At 37.5% G+C, this 21,216-nt stretch overlaps 1 protein-coding gene across 1 annotated transcript in view; it reads right to left on the bottom strand.

Moving 5' to 3' along the window:
• The window catches only part of ESYT2 (extended synaptotagmin-like protein 2), a 167,456-nt gene that overhangs the window by 90,954 nt on the left and 55,286 nt on the right, over positions 1-21,216 (bottom strand). Inside the window, exons 2-6 of the mRNA XM_006874434.1 lie at positions 18,089-18,130; positions 16,746-16,880; positions 12,695-12,771; positions 10,372-10,444; positions 8,237-8,326 (exon numbers count right to left, since the gene is read on the bottom strand). Of these exons, the coding sequence (XP_006874496.1) occupies positions 8,237-8,326; positions 10,372-10,444; positions 12,695-12,771; positions 16,746-16,880; positions 18,089-18,130 (417 nt within the window). The remainder of the gene's footprint in view (positions 1-8,236; positions 8,327-10,371; positions 10,445-12,694; positions 12,772-16,745; positions 16,881-18,088; positions 18,131-21,216) is intronic.

Raw genomic sequence — 21,216 nt, 5'->3', positions numbered from 1 at the left:
GTAATGAAACAAGTTATATGAATGGTTGAATGTGAAACTGATGATGTGCCCTATAAACTTTCACTCAATCCACAATAAAAACCTTAAATTAAAAAAAATATATAAAAATGTTTTTTCTTTGCATAAGGTAGATCAATTGCTTGTGTCCCAGCTGTTGTTGTATGCTGTGGCCTCAGTTTCAATCCTACCTAGGGTTTCTGAGAGTGGCTGGTGAGTTTGAACCACCAACTCTGAAATTAGCAGTCCAGTGCTAATCCTACAGTGGCACACCAGGGCTTGGTGTCCCAGCTAGTGGGGCTCAGTTTCTTCTCACCGTATTGCAGATAAAGAAACTCAATCTGGATTGCAAGAATCAAGAAGCAAGCCATCTCATCCAGTTGGGAAGATGCCCTTAAGATCAACAGTTACAGTAATCCTGAGAACATCTCTTGGAGAGCTGCTGGAAGAGATTTGGATTCATTCCAGTTAAATCCATACCCTTGGGATAAATCTAAAAAAGACCCAAGATTCTGAAATAGCCCTAAGCATGCATGCCAGAGACATATTCAACTACTATCAAACTAGAGCAATTAAATGGCTACTGATTCCTTGGGACACATCCAATGGCAAACATTGACTTTCTGTGGTTCTTTAATTTTTGGTCGTGGTGAGGGGATAGGAGTGAAGGTTAAGGTTGGAATTATGGCTAATTGTAGCCTAGGCCTGTTGTTGTTAAGTGTTGTCAAGTCGGTTTCAACTCATAGCAACCCCTGTATAGGGGTTTCCAAGGAGCACCATGAGTTTGAATTGCTGACTGTGTGGTTCAAACCATTAGGATTTAGTTTATTGTTAGGGTTATAGTTCAGACTAGGATTAGTGCTGAGGTTGAGCTAGGGCTAGAAGTAAGACTTGCTTTAGTTTTTAGTGTTACAGTTAGGTTTATTTTTATTTAGTTATTTTATCTTTTTCTTGAAATCTATTTGATTTCTTCTTCATTTGAAAGTTCTGTAACTGGATTATTCCCTCTTTTTACTTTACTTTATGGTGTTGCTACTGCAACTGTATCTCTGGTTCTCTAGTTTCAGTCTTCTGGGTCTATTTAACTTTGCATATTTGGGATGGAGTCCTGGTGTGGCATTGCAGGATAATGCACAGGACAACAAGGTCAGTTTGAACTGCAAGATCGGTCGTTCAAACCCACCGGCCATTCCTCAGAAAACCTATACAAGGTTGCTATAAATTAGAAATGACAACATTTAGCAACAAAACAACAATGTATCAGGATTGAGCCTAAATGACACTGTCCTGTATGCTAGTCTCAGTTTGTTATCTGCTCTTGTGAGTTCTCTGTGCAAAGAAATACCTTGAGCATTTTTGTGTAAGGTTGGTCTGGTTTTTATAAACTCTTTTGTTTGTCTAAAAATGACCTAATTTCATTATCAGATTTGGTAGTTAATTTTGCTAGCTATATATGATTCTTGGTTGGCAGTTTGTTTCTTTCAGAGTTTATATATTCATTCCATTGTCTTCTTCCCTACATGGTTTTAGCTAAGAAATTATAGCTAAGTCTTATTCTCCTTCCTATGTAACTTTTTGATTTTCTTGAGCTGCTCTCAGGATTCTTTCCTTGGTTTTGGTTTTTAAAAATTTGATTAAAATATGTCTTGGTGTTTTCTAGGGGTTGGATTGATCCTATTACAGTTTTTTTCAGCTTCTAGAATGGCTACTTTCTTGTCTTTCATGATGTTAAGAGGAGTTGTGTCCAATAACTTTTTGTACAATAGGGTTTTTTTCCTTCCTGTTCTAGAATCCCTATCACACCTAAGTTATTTCTATTGATGTTGCTGTTGTCATTAAATGTCACTCATAGCAACCCTGCATGGGGTTTCCAAGGAGTGACTTTTGCATTTGAACTGCCAACACTGTGGTTAGCAGTTCAGTGCTTAGCCTACAGTGCCACACCAGGACTCATTCCTCCTATTAGTGTCCTACATACATCTTAGGCTTTCTTCAGATTTTCTTTCTTCCATTTTTTCTGAAGGGTCCTCTAGCAGACAATTATTGAGAGATTTTTCAGTTCTATCTCTTTGTCTTTTTAGTATATTATCTATTTCGGAAGTTTTAATGTTAATCTTCTGTCCTTCTAATTGCAGATTTTATATGGTTTCTATTTTTTTTTTTCAAATATTTTGTCAATCTGTTTCCTGATTTCTTTTCCCATAGTTTTGTTTGCTTTCCTTGATTTCATCTGTAGTTTTCACGATTTTTCTCTCAATCTGTTGAAGTTCTCTAATTGCCACTGTTTCGCATTCCTTATGAGGTAGCTCCGATACTATTTTTGGTGTTGTATTTTCTGATTATGTATTTTGATGACTTGCTGAGGCACTCTATCATGTTTCTTTGTGTAAGCTGAAATTGTCTGTTTTCTCTAAGACATTGTGGTGTAGTCTTTATGTTTAGTTGATGATTGTGTATTAATGTATTCTCACCTATTTCCTAGTGAATGTGGTAAACAGAAGACATGGGAATACAGTCAGTTCTTGGTTCACTGTTTGTGTAGCATAGTTCAGGACAGGTTTACTCATCTCCAGAAGCCGGGATACTTTGCCAGATGCCCAGCCCCAGACAGAGCAGAGGCTGCCAGTGTCTGTGTGTGGGGGTGGGGACTAGCTCTGCCTCCCTCTACCAGGAAGGCAATGAAACAAGGAAGAACTACATCCCTTTGCAGTGTATCTCTAGCTGCATCCTATGGCCACAGGCCTCTGCATCAATTGTTGTCATTGTTGTCAGGTGTCATTAAATCGGACTATGTACAACAAAATGAAACACTGCCTGGTCCTGAGGTCAACCTCACAATTGTTGCCATGCTTGAGCCCACTGATGCTGCCACTTTGCCAATCCATCTCGCTGGGGTTCTTCCTCTTTTTCTCTGATCTTCCACCCTACCAAACATGATATCCTTCTCCAGCGACTGGTCCTTCCTTCCTGACAGTATGTTTGAAGTATAAGAGACGAAGATTGGCCATCCTGGCCTCCAAGAAGTACTCTGACTGCACTTCTTCCAACACAGATCTGTTGGTTCTTTTGGTAGCCATGGCACCTTCAATATTCTCCACCAACTCCATAACTCAAAGCATTAATTCTTCTACTGTCTTTCTTATTCACTGTCCAACTTCCGCATACTTATGAGGTTATTAAAAATACCATGGCTTGGGTCAGGCGCACCTTAGTCCTCCAAGCTGACATCTTTGCTCTTCAAAACTTTAAAAAGGTCCTGTAGAGCAGATATGCCTAACGCAGCAATATGTCGTTTGCTTTCTTGACTGCTGCTTCCGTGAGTGTTGATAGTTGATCCAAGAAGAATGAAGTCCTTGACAACTTCAATCTTTTCTCTATTGATAAGAATGTTGTTTATTGGTCCAGTGGTGAGGAGTTTTGTTTTCTCTGCATCAACAGCCACCTGTAAAAACTCAAGATGGCTGTGCCTCTCCTGGTCAACCTATAATCCACCTGTTTCTCATCTCTCTCACTGCTCCTGTTCAGATTCCTCTTCCAATCAGCACTCAGTCCACCTCGCTGTCTTATCCTCTGAAGCTCAGGCTTCCAAGGTTTCCATCTGTATGTTTCATTTGGTCTCCCATGTCTTTGTTGCAGAGGACTGGCTCAGTGAAGTTGCTTACTCTGCCATCTTGCCCTAGACTCTTGTTCTGGTTCTTATGAGAACATTTGTCCAAGTACTTCTCCTTACCAGCAGTCCATCTCGGGTGCCAGGGCTCACCTGAAAGCTAACCTACATGTACAAAAATGTTTAATTATTTTTTTCCCCTTTTAAATCTGAGGGCTTAGTATATGCCAGCCACTTTACTGTTTTACATTCATTAAGATTTAATCTTCACACTTAATCCTGGGTCGCAGGTGTTACTTCTATCACCATTTTACAGGCAAGGAAGCTGAGGCTGAGAGAAATCCAGTAAATTGTTTAAAGTCCACAGTCAGAAGAGACAAAACCAGGAGTAGAAAACCAGGTACACCTAAGGCTTTCACTCCATCAGGAGTCTACTGCCTCTGCTGGGCTCCAAAAGTTTCAGATTGGTTTTTTTTTAAACAAGTAGCACATTATCAAAACAAATCTAACAAAATCAGCAGGTAGAAAAATGGGTAAAGGTTTCAAAAGGGTCTCTGGCACTAAGCTTCTAAATTATCTAGACAGTAAAATAAACAGAAAAAAAGCATTTCTTCTAACTATATTTTCACTAGGATGAGGAAGAATTATTTGGCAGCTAGCAGCGAATTCTGTTCTCATATTTTCCAGTTGAAAATAACTGAAAAATTCCCTTCACTCTTAAGCATATGTTTGGTGACTTTAATCACCATATAAGGAAATGAATGATTCTGAACTTCTCAGTTTCATCCGCTTTTGAGCAATAAAATTTTATTTGGACGCTAATAGTATAACGTTATTTTAAAATTAAGTACATCCATGGAAAACACAAGCTAAGAGTATTACCATATTTTGAGAAAGAGACAAAAATTTGAATTTTGGTAACATTCCAGACTGATGGAAACAAAAGCTTTTCTTTAAATTTAAAAAGAAAAATGTTGGTAGATGTGTAACAAAAACAAGGAGTGGTTCATCTTACAGTCCAGAAAGAGGACCCTAGGGCCATCAAGGGAGAAGAGCACAAGCAGAATGCGTGTCCTTATTCAGAGAAGCAGTGACACCAGAGACTGAGGCAGAGATGGGAACATGGAGAGAGGGAGCTGCTGAGGACTCTGGATTCATGGGGAGAGAGGGATTAAGAGCTGGTGGAAAGTAGGGAGACTTGTAGAATGTGCCCTTTGGAGGTGTAAATTATTATATAGACCTGAGTGTTATTGTTTTGTTGTTTTTTGTTTTTTTTTAAAAAGCTAAAGTGACTAGAGAGAAATATTAGAGAAATCTGTTAACTGATGGTACATGGAGGGGATTATAATCATTGTAATGAAACAAGGTGTATGATTTGTTGAATGTAAAACTGATGATCTGCCCTGTAAACTTTTACTCAATCCACAATAAAAAATTTTTTTAAATTGGGGCTACAAAGTAACAAAGTGGCTGGCTTACAAGCTTCCATAAGCTTGCTCAGCTTCTGAGGGGGGTAAGATAGAATTCCCACTGAATAGTTTTCCTCTTTTCAAGATGGGTCTAATAAAGGGGTGGAGGAGGATGGGGATAGGGTTTTACAATTCAATTGTATGTAATTGTTTCAGGACTAACTGCAATAGTCACAACTGTAAATGTAGAAGATGGGTAACTAATAGAGGGGAGCAGCTGATCTTCCATTTCAGGAGGGAAGAGCATGAATAGAGTATGAGATCCTATTGAGAAAATCAGTGACAGCTGAGACAGTGGCAGAGGTGGTGGCAGCTGAGGACTCTCAGGCCATGGACTGTGAACGGCTGTGTGCCTGTGGGCAAGAGGCTGGCTTGCAGAGTGTGCTCCTTTGGACAATTAAACAAACATGTATTTTCTGTTTAGTCTGCGTACATCAAAAAAAAAAAAAAAAAAGGCACAAAGGTAAATATGGTTGACTGATGTTCTACACAAATTTTTTTTAAATAGGAAACTTAGCTTGGTCTAGATAAACCCATATTTTAAAAACCCAATCATTAATTTTTGCTAAGTTATTTTAATCAAATTATATATATTAACATTTCTATTTAAAAATTATATAAGGGTACCTGCATAAAGGATATATCGAAGGCTAACTAAAGATATTATTGAAGAGTTATCTTAGAAAAAAATCATTCATTCATCAGCATTTATTGAACACCTATGGAGACAGAGATGGTTCTTACTTGCAAAGAAGAATGGTGAGAGAGTGTGACCAGTACTAGAATGGGGACCAAGGGAATGAAGAGGAAGCCTGGTTCTCTCTGTCCTGAGCAGGGATGTGCAAGCTCAGTTTTTCAGGAAGGGCAGAAATTTGTCAGACATAAGTGAAAACACAAGGGAAGAAGACAGCATTCTGGAGGAAGGAAAAGCTATGGGAAGTGAAGAAGGATGGTAGGTACTCTACCTAGAATTGTACTTGGTTCACAATGGTTGTAACACAGGGTGTTCATCAGAGTAATGGTGAAAAACGAGACTGGAACGAGAGACTCAGTCTAGATCATGATGATTAGTTTGCAAAGGAATGATGATTTTTCAGTTTGGTTCTGAAGTTGTCATGTAAAATGAGAACAGAGTAGATGCAGAAAGACCAGTTGCAAGACGGCAGATGTCTAGGTAAGGAGGAATACAAGTCAGTCAAGTTAGAATGATGTTTTTGTCCTGGCTGTAGTTAAGCACTGGACCACAAGGTCGGTAGTTCAAACCTACCAGCCTCTCCTTGGAAACCCTATGCAGGGTCACTATGAGTTGGAAGGGGCTTGTTGACACTCAATAACAACAACATAGTAAGCAATGAGTACTGATTACTTGTAACAAAAACAAAATTATATATCTAACAATGAAATGATCACATTTATTATGGCTCATCTAAGAGTATCCTTCAGTCAAAGTATCTTTATGAAATATCTTAAGTATACAAAATTGCATGTGTAGTTCATTAAACACTTGTGTCAAAAAGTGAAAGAAATGCATTAAAATAACAGGGAGGTTACAGTTAAATCGTGACCACAAGTATAAATTTTAGTATCAGAATAATTTTGAGTCTATATGTAGCTACAGTGCTTAGTTTTGTGGCTTGAATAGATTAGCCTTTTAAAATCTCAGTTCCCTAAAAGTAAAAGGACCCCCTTCTAAGAATGAAACTCAAAGTGAACACACAAGCAGTCTTGTATGCTCGCTGGTAACTGCCCTGGTCTACTTGTGAGCGGAAGTGGTGGAAATGCAGCAATGAAGACATGTGCTGAGTTTGGTCATGTTCCATTGATACTCAATGACCAGGCGATGAGAGAGAAGAGGAAAGCCTGGCTAGTCTGAAGTTTAAGGAGACGTGTGAACTCCTGAGACCATGGACACTGACCTAGCCATTGGGAGCTAGAGTTGCAAGTGAAGTGGTCAGCTGGCCTAAAGTGGGGTAAGTTGTACGAGAACTCCCAAACTTGGCAGATAGTACACATTTGACCTACCATGGATGGCTAGCTAATCAGAACTCAATCAGATGAAGATAAATAAGTTTGATACTGGAAGCAAGTGTAATTTGCTTTAATTTGATGAACTGCACCTTTACTTATGGGTGTAGTTGCTCAAAATTCCAACCGAAAGGGAAGGATTCTTTTAATCAAGTATGAAACTTGCCTTCTCAGTATACTGAGTTGACAGGGATGGGCAACTTAGACACTGGCAATCAAAAATGGAGAGCTATAAAAGCACAAAGTGGCTGACTTACAAGCTTTCATGAGTGTGCTTAGTTTCAGAACACGGGGGTAAGGTAAAATCCCCACGGAATAGTTTCCCTCTTTTCCAGATGGGTCTAGTGAAAGGAGATGGAGGATGATACGAATAGGATTTTAGAATTCAATTGTGAGTAACTGTTATCAGGACTAACTGAGATTGTCACAAGTGTAAATGTAGATGTATAACTAAAAGGGGGGAGTAGTTAATCTTTCATTTCAGGAACAGAAGACCCTCGGATCATCGAGAGGGAAGAGTATGAGTGGAACATGGGATTCTAACCAGAAAAGCTGCGACAGCAGAGACAATGACAGAGGAGATGGCATAGAGAGAGCAGTTGAGGATTCTAGGGTCCATGGAATAAGGAAGGCTGAATGTCCTCGGGCAGGAGGGTGGCTTGTAAAATGTGTTCTTTGTAACTTTAAACAAATACGTATTTTCTGTGTGGTATGTGTACATCAGGAAAAAAAAAAAGGCAGGGGAGAATGAATATAGGGAAATACTGTTAAATGAAGGTACATGGAGGGGACTATACTCATTGCAATGAAACAAAATATGATTTGTTGAATGTAAAACTGATGATCTGCCCTGTAAACTTTCACTCAATTCACAATAAAACCTTTAACAAGTTTCTTTTCAAATTTTCCAAACCAAACATATGAATATCACCTTTCTAATTAGAAAAAAGTTGTATGTTAAAAGAAATTAAGCCCTTAGTTAAAACATAAATAGTTGTGAAAAAATTTACAGGGTTCATGTATCAAAATGAGAAAAAATGCATCCAAGAGAGAAATGTGTTTGTCCGCATTATACATATTATCTATGTACATATTCTTGTCAATAAATGAGGAGAAAATAAAATAATTAGGGACTTACTGGTTTCCGAAGGAAGAAGATGGACAGAGCTCCAACTAAGGGCATATCTCCAATCAGTGGTTCCAAGATCACCCGCATTGTTCCATGAATCTAAGTTCAAACAGTGAAGCAAAGTACTATATAAAAATGTAACATTTTTTTACAGAGGCATTTACCTGATAAAGGGCTATGCATTATAACTGTAGTGAATTTTACACATTTGCATTCAAATTTCACCCAGGTATGATCTACAAACAAATGAATTAATTAACAAGCCTATTATTATTTTATCTTTAGGTATCAGCCAGGGGTGGGGAAGGATAGTTTGAATTCATATGGCTCAATTTTAAGAAGATAAGAAGAATCCCTCCCAATTCAGTGTGGAAAGAGCCCTAGTGGCTCAGTGTGTTGCACACTGGGTTGCAAACTGCAGGATGACAGTTCAAGCCCATCAGCTGCTCCTAGAGAAAAAAAATGAGATTTTTCAGTTCCCAAACAAGCAGCTATTTAAAAAAAAAAAAAAAAACCTCTCTGGTTACCATGAGTAGAACTAGATTCACTGCAGTAGGCTGATTATGTGAAGACATTTTTTTTTTTTAAAAAGAATCTTAAAAAGCCAAATTAAGACTTTAAGAGAAATAAATATAGGAAACGTTTAAATATTTCAACTTTTTTTTGAAAAGTTGTACGGCTTTAAAGTGTATGAGTAATTTTGACATCTTTAAGGAAATTTACTAGTCTTTTACAATCAGTGACAGAGCAAAGAACTTAAGCTGACAGGTTTTGGTTTCTGTTGTTAAGTGCTATCAAGTCAGTTCTGACTCATATTGACCCTACATAGCGTTTCTGAGGAGCGGCTTGCGATTTAAATGAGCTTGCAGTCAAGTAAGATGAGCATTTTGACAAATTTGCTACTTTTGAACCGTAGAAACATATTAGAAGACTCAGCGGGGACGCTCCAGATGGAGTTGCAAAGTTTTACACCCAGATTTTTTTTTTTTTTTTTAACACTTTTGTCATAACAGTTGTTACCATTGGAGTAGAGAGTAAAATTATTAATAAGGGACATCAGACTGTAATTAATATTGCACACTATAAAAAATATTAGAATCCTAGAAGAAAAATGGAAAACCAAAGTAGATACATCCTTAAACATTGGCAGTTTTTGTTATCACATAAATCTTTACAGATAAAAGGTTAATTTTCTGACCTCTTTTAGTCCTCGTCTAGGCTTTTCTAACTTTCTGGGGTTTTCATTTATAATCAGCCCAGACCTTGGAGATCTTTTTCTGTATTCTACTTCTGGTTCATCGTGCTGGGATAAAAACAACTGTCATGTATCTTCTGGGATACTGATGTCCTAATAGAATCTCTGTGGATGTATTTCTGAGTTGTTGAAGCCCAGGAATAATATGGTTTTATTCTGGTTTAATCCAGGTTTAATTACGTGTGGGTATATAATAAATATAATTGAACAAGCATCCTAGCTGCAACTTAGTTGAGATTTTTTTCAGTTATGGTCATATGGTTTTTATTTAATGAGAGGTATACAAAGGAGCTCTGGTAGCGTAGTGGTTACGAATCGGGCTGCGAACCTTAAGGTCAGCGGTTCGAAACTACCAGCCGCTCCGCGGGAGAAAGATGAGGCTTTCTACTCCCGTAAGGATTTACACCCTCGGAAACCCTGTACAGGGTCGCTATGGGTCGGAACCGACTCGACGGCACTTAACAACAACAACAACATACAACACTTGTTGGACTAGAAATCATGTTGGTGAGTTTCCTCCTGTGTTTTTGTCTAATACTGGACAGCAGGCACATGTTAATTTGAACTTTTGATCATTAGACTTGGTCATAGGGAGGGCACTGGTTGTATAGTACAAGCACTGGACTATGAACCACAAGGTTGGCAGTTTGAGCCCAGCAGCCGCTCCATGGGAGAAAAATGAGGCTTTCTGGTACTGCAAAGTTTACAGTCTTGGAAACCCTATAAAGGGTGGCTGTGAGTCAGAACCGACACATTGGCATTTATTTAACAAGTATGCTCAACAACAACAAAATTATTTCAAAGAAAATCTAAGTTAATACAAACTTGGCAATTTTTCTTTTTGAATATAGCTCACCAGACATTAGATTATGAAAATAAAAAAAAATACCTGTATACTTTTCACACCAGCTCTACAAAAATATCGCTTGATCTCCAAATCGATCTCACAATTTCCCACAAAACTAGAAAAGAAAAAATTCTTAAGTATACAAAGTGAGTGAAATTAACAATTTTCTTAATCACTCTAAATATGAAAGATGGGTATAATAATAGGAAGCAACCAAAATCAGATTGTAAGAAAAAACTGAAATGTGACATATATCATCATTTTTTTTTGAACCCTGGTAGTATAATGGATTACAAGTTGGACTGCAAACTGCAAAGTCAGCAGTTCAAATCTACCAGTCACTCTTCAGGAGAAAGATGAGGCTTTCTGCTCCCGTAAAGATAGACGGCCTCTGAGACACTATACGGGGCTGCTATGAGTCGGAATTGACTCCGGGGCCACCATGTATCATATTTTAATGCTCTAGGTAGTAAGTACTAGAATCAACATTGCTAAAACACATGAGGAAAATACGTATCATACTTAATATGTAACACTCTTAACTAAACATTAATGTTCATTTTCAAAGGAAAATATAAATAATAAAGTTGCAAATTTTGGAACAGTCTTTTGTTGGCATGTTGTTTTTATTTGTCTTACAAACCTTAAGTTATTTAAAATATTAAGAGTCTGTTTCCCCACAAGCAAATTTCATATCCATGCTTCTCAAACATAAAAAAGCTAGCAGTGTTTGGGGGCTCTGTGATGTCAAAAGGTGAAAACAGTGTGTTTGTTTTGGGCACCAATGATGAAGTCATTTCAAATATCAATATGAAATGAACATGAATATAGTATGATATTGAATGCCAAGTTTGCATCTATTTAATATAAACACAAAATGTCAAACAATATTTTCCATTTGATGTTGTGTGATTTGATCCCCCATCCTTGACCCCCAGAAGAAAGAAATTATTCTCTTTCTTGGGAAAGTCTGTGAGAAAATTTAATAAATACTATACATTTAAAGGCTAATCAGATGAATAAATATATTAACAAGAGGTATCTGGTTAAAATTCCTCCCCTATCTACTGGCATGGTGTTAAAAGCAATACCTGTATGATTCTTCCCCATGAGAAGCCACTGATTCTCTGTCTCACTGGCTGAATCACCATGACAAGGTCATCTTAAAATGTTCCTCTTACCCACCACCCTAACACTTGATTGTTTATTTCCTGATACCTTTCAGTTACCTGTTACCTCTCTATTATTAATAATTTAGTTAAGACCCTATTGGAAAAAAACAAAGAGGAAGCATGCAGATTTTTTCAGATACATAAATATCTCAGCAGAAGAATCTGCATACATTGCTATGACTGCTGGACTCTATAAAAGCCAAACAGCATTTTCAAAATGGCACCCATTAGCTGAGACTTTCAAATATTTATTTAAAACATATGGAATAATTACTAGGTGCTGGGGACAAAGCATGGAACAAGAGAAAAATGTTTCAATCCTCATGATGCTTCTGTGTAGCCTAGTGGAAGGTCCTTCCAGGTTAGCGTCTACCTTAAGGCATAAATGGGACTTGCTCTTCTGTTACACTCATGACAATAATATTTGTACCAGTACCAGTATTTTAAAGATGTACATTTTTTCCCATTATAGATCACAAAGATCTTCTATGCTCCTTTCTGAAAGAAGGTAGTTAGTACCACCTTTATACACTTTCTATATTATTTTAGAAACTCAAAGATGACATTAGAAACTAAAATTGTCCATAGTTCAGGGTTGAAAAAAACAAAACAAAACAAATGAAACTCTGAGTTGCTAAGAATCACACCATTGTAAACCAGCCAAAAGCAGCTTAGCAGTCACTGCATACAGTAAGCGATATTGTGTGTGGTTGGATGAGTCCAACTCATAGTGACCCTAACTAAAGACAAAGCAGAACTGCCCCATAGGGATTGCAAGGCTATATAGTCTTTCTGGAAACAGATTACGAGGTCTTTTCTCCCATGGAGCTGCTGGGTGAGTTACAGTTTCCACCTTTTCAGTTAGCATTGAAGCAATGAGCAACAAGGGCTCCTTCCTTCAGTAAACCATGAACAACTTCAAATTAGAAATGGGGACAAGAACAAAAGAAATGAGTCAGTCTTCTGCCAGGTACTGTACTAGATCCTATTCTAAATTTCTTTTATTAACTCGATTATTAGGAACTGAGAGCTAGAAGGCAAATAACATTTGGCTCTCCAATAAGAATTTAGTCAAATTTCATGAAACACAAAGTAAGAAGCATGTTCATTATATGTGTGATCTTATGGGAATTGCTAAGTGCCGTTAAACATTATTAACCACAACACAAATATAACACAAATAAAAAATTTACCTAATTTGAAGGTCCAAAATAATTTGCCTTTTGTCTACATTTTCAGTGTACACCTTAACACCATTGATCCTGAGGGGCTAAGACAAGAAACAGATTATTTTTAAATGCATAAAGCCTTGCATTATAACAAAGAGCTAAGAGAACAAGTTTTAGCATTATACTACAGGAATTCAAAGTTTGTTTTCACAATGTACTGACTTTTAGCAAGTTATTTAATCTGTTTGTTCATCTGTACAATGCAGACAATATTAGTATCTCATGAAGTTATTGTAAAATTAAATGACATAATTAATGCAAATAACTCAATGTATCACCTAGCAAATAGTAAGTGTTCAATAAACACTAGATATTATTATGCCAATATGTATAATATTTCCACCAACCACCACTCATCTGTCAGTTTGTTATCCTGTGGTGGCTTGTGAGTTGCTGTGATGCTGGAAGCTATGCCACTAGTATTTTAAATACCAGCAGGGTCACCCATGGTGGACAGTTTCAGCTGAGCTTCCAGAAGAAGACAGACTAAGAAGAAGGAGAGACAGACTAGTTCCAAATATTTAGTCAATGAAAACCTTATGAAAAGCAGTAGACCACTGTCAGATAGCACCAGAACATTGAATATTGCAGCAATGGGTTCAAATGCTGCAACAAATGGTGCAGGACCCAGGCAGTGTTTCGTTCTGCTGTACACAGGGTCACAGTGAGTCAGTACCAACTCGATGGCACCTAATAGCAACAACAAATATGTAAGTTGGTATATGTTTTTGCTCTTGTTTTCCAGAGGCTCACTTCCATTGTGTCTTTCAATGTAATTGGATTCCTTTCCTCCACTTCATCCTTACTATGCTATTTGAAATATAACCCTCTTTTCTTTGTGTCTTATTATAATTTTTCATTTAAGATTTTCACAAATGTGACACTTCTGAATGAATCAAAAATACTAACTATGAGTATAAGCTTATTTTAATGAAAAAAATTATTTTATTGAGAAGATACACAGCCAAACATACATTAATTTAAACAGTTTCAACCTGTATAAATCAGGGGCCCTGATTATTTTTTTTTAAATCATGCAACCGCCCTTTTCTCAAATGTTCCTCCTCCATTAACATCAACTCCCTAAACCCTAAATTTCCTATCTAATCTTTCAACTTGCTGCTATAGGTATAATTTCAATGCAACAACAACAATATATGATATAGAATCACAATCAAGTAACTATAAGAAAAAGCAAAAGCAGGTTATAATGTTGCAACTCAAAGGTCCAGTTATAACACATTTTAAACCTTTTCCTATTTCTTTGAGATCCCTTCTAAGAAAGTTCTCAGTATCATATCCAAACATGAAATCACCAACACAATGAAGTACCTTACCTTGAGAGTCTTACTTTGACTGATGTAGATGTCACAACATTTTATTTCTCAACTAACTGTAGGATTGAAGGTAAGTCATTATTTGAGAGTCTACACATTTCTTATTAGCCCAGTTTCCTGGGCTTTCTCCTTATGATACCAGTTAAGATTTGTAAAAGCTAACAGAAAGAAAACAGGGTACTGGAAAAAAAATTATTGCCAACATGCACAGGATGGTGTAACAATGAAAAACATAATCACATCATCTCATTAGCAAGTGAAAATGGGCTGTACATAACTTAGTACTTTTATTTCAAATGTTTGCATTCTGTAACATATTCCCTTTCCTCCACTTAAGTGACACCTCAATTTAAGAGAACAAGTAGGTGAATCCAATTCCAAATGAATAAAAGCAGTGTCCAATTGAAGGGCAAATCTGAAAGGAAGTAAAATTTGCCTGTCCTATGGATTATGTTCAGTGCATTAAGTACTAATACAGTGCTTTATCCAGCACTTTACATGTAGGTCTTGTTCCCTTCCTTTATTAGAAAGCCTGCTTGTACAGGCCACTTGAAAGATGCCAGTACAACAGATAACAATGCCCCAGTTACTTTTATTGGATTAGCATTACTCTAAATACGTTTGGTATTCTCTAATGATCTGTTTGTCTACTTGGTATCAAACTTAAGACACACGTACTAGAGAGCACGGACACAATTAAATTCTTCCAACGATAAGTCCATCTCGAGTAAGAATTTAAAATTTCTACAATATGAGAATACCTTGCATTGGGGGGCTGGCAATCTACGGCTTGCTGACTAAATTTGGTCCTTGACTTGTTTTGGCAAGGTTAGCATTTGGTCCTTGACTTAAGAATGGTTTTTACATCTTTTAAAGGCTGTTAAGAGCAAAAGGGTAAAAACAAGAGAGGAACAGGTGACAAGAGTTTTTCTGTGTCCATCAAAGCCTAAAATATTTAGTATCTAGCCCTTGAGAGGAAAAGTTTGCTGATCCCCACTTTATAGTCATACAGTATTTTAATTTGTAGTTGTCTTTGTTCTCATCTGTTGCCATCATTTCAAAGTTAGAGAAGGTAAAAGTAAATATTAAAAGTAAGAATTATACCGTCATCTTGTTCATGCACCTTAGCAGAGACGATCTATAAATGAATGGCATTTGAATAAAAAGACGACCACGTCACTGGTATTAAACAAAATTGGAGACTTTGAAGCTAAGAAAAGAAGTAACCATCACAATACAGAAGAATACTTTTGATGAGCCTGTATTTGAGGCACCGGATTATGAGAAACATTGATGTGACAATTCCCTACACACGGAAAATCAGCTTTTATGTAAAGTGACTATAACACCTAGTTAGGGATGGGGGGACAAAAACAAACCAAAACAATAACAAAATCACCAGCCCCCACATTCTCCAGGTCACATCTATTAAAGACTTCATAGGTTGACATAAAGTTATCTGAACCCTACTACATGGCTTGAATCTGTTGTATGTAAGTTAAATGGGGAGTAACATGTGTGTGAGTGTACATATTTAAAAGTATTAAAAAACTCTGGGAGTCCTGGTGTGGTGCTGCAGGTTAATGTGCTCGACTGCAAAGTTGGTTTGAACCACAAAGTCACAGGTTCAAGCTCACCAGTCACTCCTTGGAAATCCTATACAGGGTCTCTATGAGTCAGAACTGACTCGATAGCACTTAACAACAACAAAAACCTCTGAATTTTTATTAGGCATATGAAAACAATGTTAACTTGAACTATTGCTAATTATTTTAAACACTGACTTAAAAAAATTATAAAGAAAACTTGTCATGATCAACGAATTCAAATGTAGCATTGAGACTTTCATTATAAGTAGTATTAGGTACTAGCAGCTTTTCTTTTTTTATGTAATATGATGCCAATAATACAATCTCTTTCCCCAAACTGCATTTCACCTATGTGATTACTGCAGGTATCTACAATTAAGTAGAGCACCTTTATTTTCATATTGCTTTGTTTTGAAACATTTGGGAGGAGTAAACAAGCTAGGATATCATGTTTGGTAAGGGTAAGGGAGGGTCAGAGAAAAAGAGGATGACACCCAGAAAGATGGACTGGCAAAGTGGCAGCATCAATGGAGTCAAGTGTGGCAACAGTAGTGAGGTTGGCCCAGGACTGGGCAGTGTTTTCGTTCTGTTGTGCACAGGGGTCACTATGAGTTGGTATCGACTCGATGGCACCTAACAACAACAACAACAACATACTAGGCTAATGGCCAATTACTTAACCTTTAGTAAATATTCAGATATCGAATTCCCTTTTAGGGCAGAATGTTGAAACCTGGTGCAAAGACCATTTTAACAGAAGAATATTGGGTAGAAAAACAATGTTGCAAATAAGAGAAACTACTCCATAAAAAATGAAACAGGCAAAACAAAAACAAAAACAAAAAACAGGAAAACCAGGGTGAAAGAATGAAGACACCATGAGGATACTTCCTAACAGAGATGAAAGAAAAGGCATTCCAAATTGTATGACAGATCCTGGAAGGGAACTGAAGAGACACACTAAGTCAAAAGATTTTTTAGTAACACATTTCTCTCAAAAATAATCTTAATTTGTTAAGCATTTAAAATAAGTGTTTTTACAGCAATCCAATTGTGTGTAAAAGTAAGGGTACTTAAGACAAAACTTACCTGCTGACCCATGTCAACCTTCGTGAAGCTAAAGGTGCTAAGGTGCGTGTTTGCACCACGTACAGCTGGTTCTATTGTTTCTCTAAACAGTTTCTCTATAAATTGGCAAATAAAAGGCCACATGTGTTTTACAGTCTAGAAAGGAGAAAGATGATATCATGTTAGACAAGAAAGTTTTAACCCACACTTAAGTCACCATGAGAAATTATGCTCCTGTTTTTTATCAGAATTTGTTTTGAATAATAAAAGGGGGAGGGGAAATTATTGTTACAGAATATGATATGTTACCTACATGATATAAATTTAAAAAGCTATCCCAATAATAGCTTATTGATTACCCAATATGTTGGAGGAATTGGTTATTCTGGTTAAATTTTCTGCTTAAGCATATTAGCACATTTAATGATTGCTGAAAATATGAAAATCCTTGTGATTTCAACTTATTGCCGAAAACTTTCCTAATCTATCTGTTGTTAAGTGCTGTTGAGTTGATTCCAACTCAGAGCGACCTTGTACAGAGTTCCCGAGGAGCAGCTGCTGGGTTTGAACAGCTGAACCTTGTGGTTGGAAATCCAGTGTTGATCCGACAGCTCCATGCCAGGAATCCACTTAATGTGTATCGATCTTACTAATAAGCAATAGGAGTTCTGGCGTGGTGCTGCGGGAATATGCAGTGGACTCTGGGTAGGTCTGAACCTCAGGATCAGCAGTTCAAACTCACGAGTTGCTCATGGGAAACCCCACGCGGGGAGGGCCACTATGAGTCGGAACCGACTTGACGGCACTTTACAACAACAACAACAACACTGAAGTTTTTCAATGACTAATTTCCAGTCCTATAAGATGAGCATTACGTATATTAATTTTTACTATTTAGCTCTAAAGATGCAGAAAACAAAGAGATAAAAGAGACCTACTCAAAGTAGATTGAAAAAAAAAAAACAAAAACATAAGCTTGTTTCTTTAAATAAATGTGTTTTTCAAAAAATCTTTTACTAGATTTCTTGGGAGCTATTTCCCTCTTCATAATAATGTTTCCTAAATTTTCACTTATAATTATTATGAAACAGATTTGAACACTGGCCAATTAGGAAAGACAACACAAGACCAAAAATAAATCTGCGTATATAAATAGTTGTCTCAAGTTAAAGACAAGTTTTCACTCTTTAGTAAAGGAAAATTATATATTTGTCACGACCATGTGCTTAGGGAGCTAGAAACCAACCCACTCAATTTTAAATGATTTCAAATGTTGTCAACATCCAAGTCCCCAAATATGGAAAGATGGCATCGCCTCCTCTAATTCCCATTGATAAGTGGTATTTGGCATGTTCTCATCTTACCTTATTTAGCCACTCTGCTCTTTCAGTGTCTGGAAAATGAACCTAAGAAGAAAAGATACACACACATGACTTACTGACGCCTGACAATTGTAAATAAAATGTCCAGCAGACGACTTAGTATTCTTATTGTGCGCTCTATGTTTACATAATGCTTCTTGAAAACCATTTGCTCCAAAGCTTTGGAGAATGAATCTCTGAGGGGAGAAATGAAAACATCTGGCATGCTGGCTTTACCTTTTAGGAATGCTCTGAGGCCAAAAAGTCTAAAGCCAACAAATGCCACCAGAGCCTTTCCTAGATCCCCACTCACTGTCCAGAGAACAGTCACTGATGTCTGAAACATCACAAAGAGCATAGAAACAGATAATTCTTTTTTAAAAGAGTCATTTTCTCATTCTATTATTACTATTGCTAGCACTGTGTTCTAGAAATCTCAACTCAGGAGCATTAAAAAATGGGGCTTTTTTCCCCCCTTTTGCGTTCCACTTTTGCCCCAAATGGCCCACAGAGGTGTCTTCCATGCTTGGATCCTCTCCATACTCTTCCACAGTCTCCCCAATGTGCACTGTAATTGTAGTTCCCCTTGTAATTACAGGGCCTGTGTGTTGAAGAAAAGAAGTGTTTGTAGAGGTAAAGAAAACTATTTAGAAAAAAAAGGTGGAAAATAAATGCTTTTCTCTTTGCTGTTGGAGATAAAATAAAACACTCCTGCAAAAGAAGTTCAAGCTGTTTGGGGACATCATATAGAGATTTTCCTCTGAGAAACGATGCCCTCCCTCATCAAAAGAAGAGAAGTAGAGGCCATACTAAAATTCTGATTATCTATTTTTGGTTTAAAATGAACAAAGGCTCATAGGCAACTGATACCGAGTACTAACATATGGTCAGAAAAAAATGCACTGATTTTTAGAACTTATGTTCCTAAGCTACAGAAAGTACTGATGAAAGGTAGATCCTCATCTGTCTACCAGCACTCCTGATGTACTCATCTTTGGAAGACAGATCAGTGAGAAGGTAGTTTTGCAAAAATAGTCGAAAGGAGCGGGGATGAAGAATATGATCAGAATGCTGAATCCCAATTAGATGAGTCTTTGAGAGACAACTCAACCTCTCATGTTTGACCCTTAACAACATGTCAACAGCAGCCAATCTTGTCCAAAAGAGGTCAAGATCATCACAGTCATCATAAGCACAGCAGGTCCAAGAAGAACCCTGTCAGAGAGATTCTCTTTCACCCTGAGATCACAAGTAGGAGGAGATGGAGTAGCAACTGGTACTGTTATTATCTGCCCTCTTTGGCCCGCATGCCTTATTCCTTTAGACTGTAGGACAAGACGTGTTTTGTTTGTTTGAACCCTGAAGGTAGGGTGAAAAATGTTGTTTTAAATTTGGTTAACTTGATGAATAAAGTTTTGCTAAAGGTAATACAGAAACGGCTACAATCATACATTGAGAGAACTTCCAGAGGTTCAAGCTGGATTCAGAAGAGGCCGTGGAACGAGAGATATCATTGCTAATAACCGATGGATCTTGGCTGAAAGCAGAGAATACCAGAAGCATGTTTACCTGTGCTTTATTGACTATGCAAAGGCTTTCGATTGTGTGGATCATGACAAGCTATGGACAACATTGAGAAGTATGAGTATTCCAGAACACTTACTTGTACTTCTGAGAAATCTGTACCTAGACCAAGAAGCAGTTGTTCGAACAGTACATGGGAACACTGAGTGTTTTAAAATTGGGAAAGGTGTGAGACAGGGTTGTATTCTTTCACCATACTTATTCAACCTGTATGCTGAGCAAATAATATGAGAAGCTGGGTTTTATGAAGAAAAATGTGGCATCAGGACTGGAGGAAGACTCATTAACAACCTGCGATATGCAGATGATACAACCTTGCTTGCTGAAAGTGAAGAGGACTTGAAACATTTACTTATAAAGATCAAAGAGCACAGCCTTCGATATGGATTACATCTCAATGTCAAGAAAACAAAAATCCTCACCACTGGACCAATAAACAACATTCTTATCAATGGAGAAATGATTGAAGTTGTCAAGGACTTCATTCTTCTTGGATCAACTATCAACACTCGCGGAAGCAGCAGTCAAGAGATCAGACGACATACTGCATTGGGCAAATCTGCTGCACAGGAACTTTTTAAAGTATTGAAGAGCAGAGATGTCAGCATGAGGACTAAGGTGCGGCGCCTGACCCAGGCCATGGTGTTTTCAATAGCCTCATATGGATGCGAAAGCTGGACAGTTAATAAGGAAGATCGAAGAGGAATTGATGACTTTGAGTTGTGGTGTTGGAGGAGAATACTGAAAGTGCCATGAACTACCAAAAGAACCAATAGATCTGTTTTTGAAGAAGTGCAGCCAGAGTGCTCCCTGGAGGCCAGGATGGCTAAGCTTCGTCTCTCATACTTTGGACATATTGTCCGGAGGAAACAGTCACTGGAGAAGGATGTCATGCTGGGTAAGGTGGAGGGTCAGAGAAAAAGAGGAAGACCCCTAACGAGATGGATTGGCCAGGTGGCATCATTGATGGACTCAAGTGTGGCAGCGGTAGTGAGGTTGGCCCAGGATCGGACATTGTTTCATTCTGCTGTGCATGGGGTCGCTATGAGTCGGTTCCGACTCGATGGCACCTGACAACAACAATGAGATAAAAAAAAAATGCACGGGTCAACTTTGCAATGTAGTTTCTAGCCTATTATCAGTAAATTTAAATAAATGGGTTGCCCTCCAAAAAAAAAGTTTTTTTTTTGGTTAGCTTGCATCTATCTATTCTGGAACAAAAAACAAAGGGATAGCAACCTTCCAAAATTAAGAAAAAGGATTAAAAGTTGGGACTATAAGAAAGAAGCCAAAAATTAAAAGAAAAAGTATCTGCTTAAATTCAGTTTTATAAACTAACATGTATTTATGCATACTATTGGGCTTTGCAGTGGGTTTGGCACATTTCCAAAGGCAACTGTCTACTTTTTCTTTAGTTCTTTAATTCTCTTCAGTAGTAAAAATAAATATTTTTTTCCCTCCTTTCCTATCAGTATACACCACAAACAGGAATCCTAGGACTATGGGATAAGCACTGGACCGTAAGATCGGTTTGAATGGCAAAGTGG

The sequence above is a fragment of the Chrysochloris asiatica genome, unplaced genomic scaffold, assembly GCF_000296735.1.
Source record: "Chrysochloris asiatica unplaced genomic scaffold, ChrAsi1.0 scaffold00277, whole genome shotgun sequence".
NCBI lineage: Eukaryota > Metazoa > Chordata > Mammalia > Afrosoricida > Chrysochloridae > Chrysochloris > Chrysochloris asiatica.
This window is presented reverse-complemented; position numbering and strand designations above follow the sequence as displayed.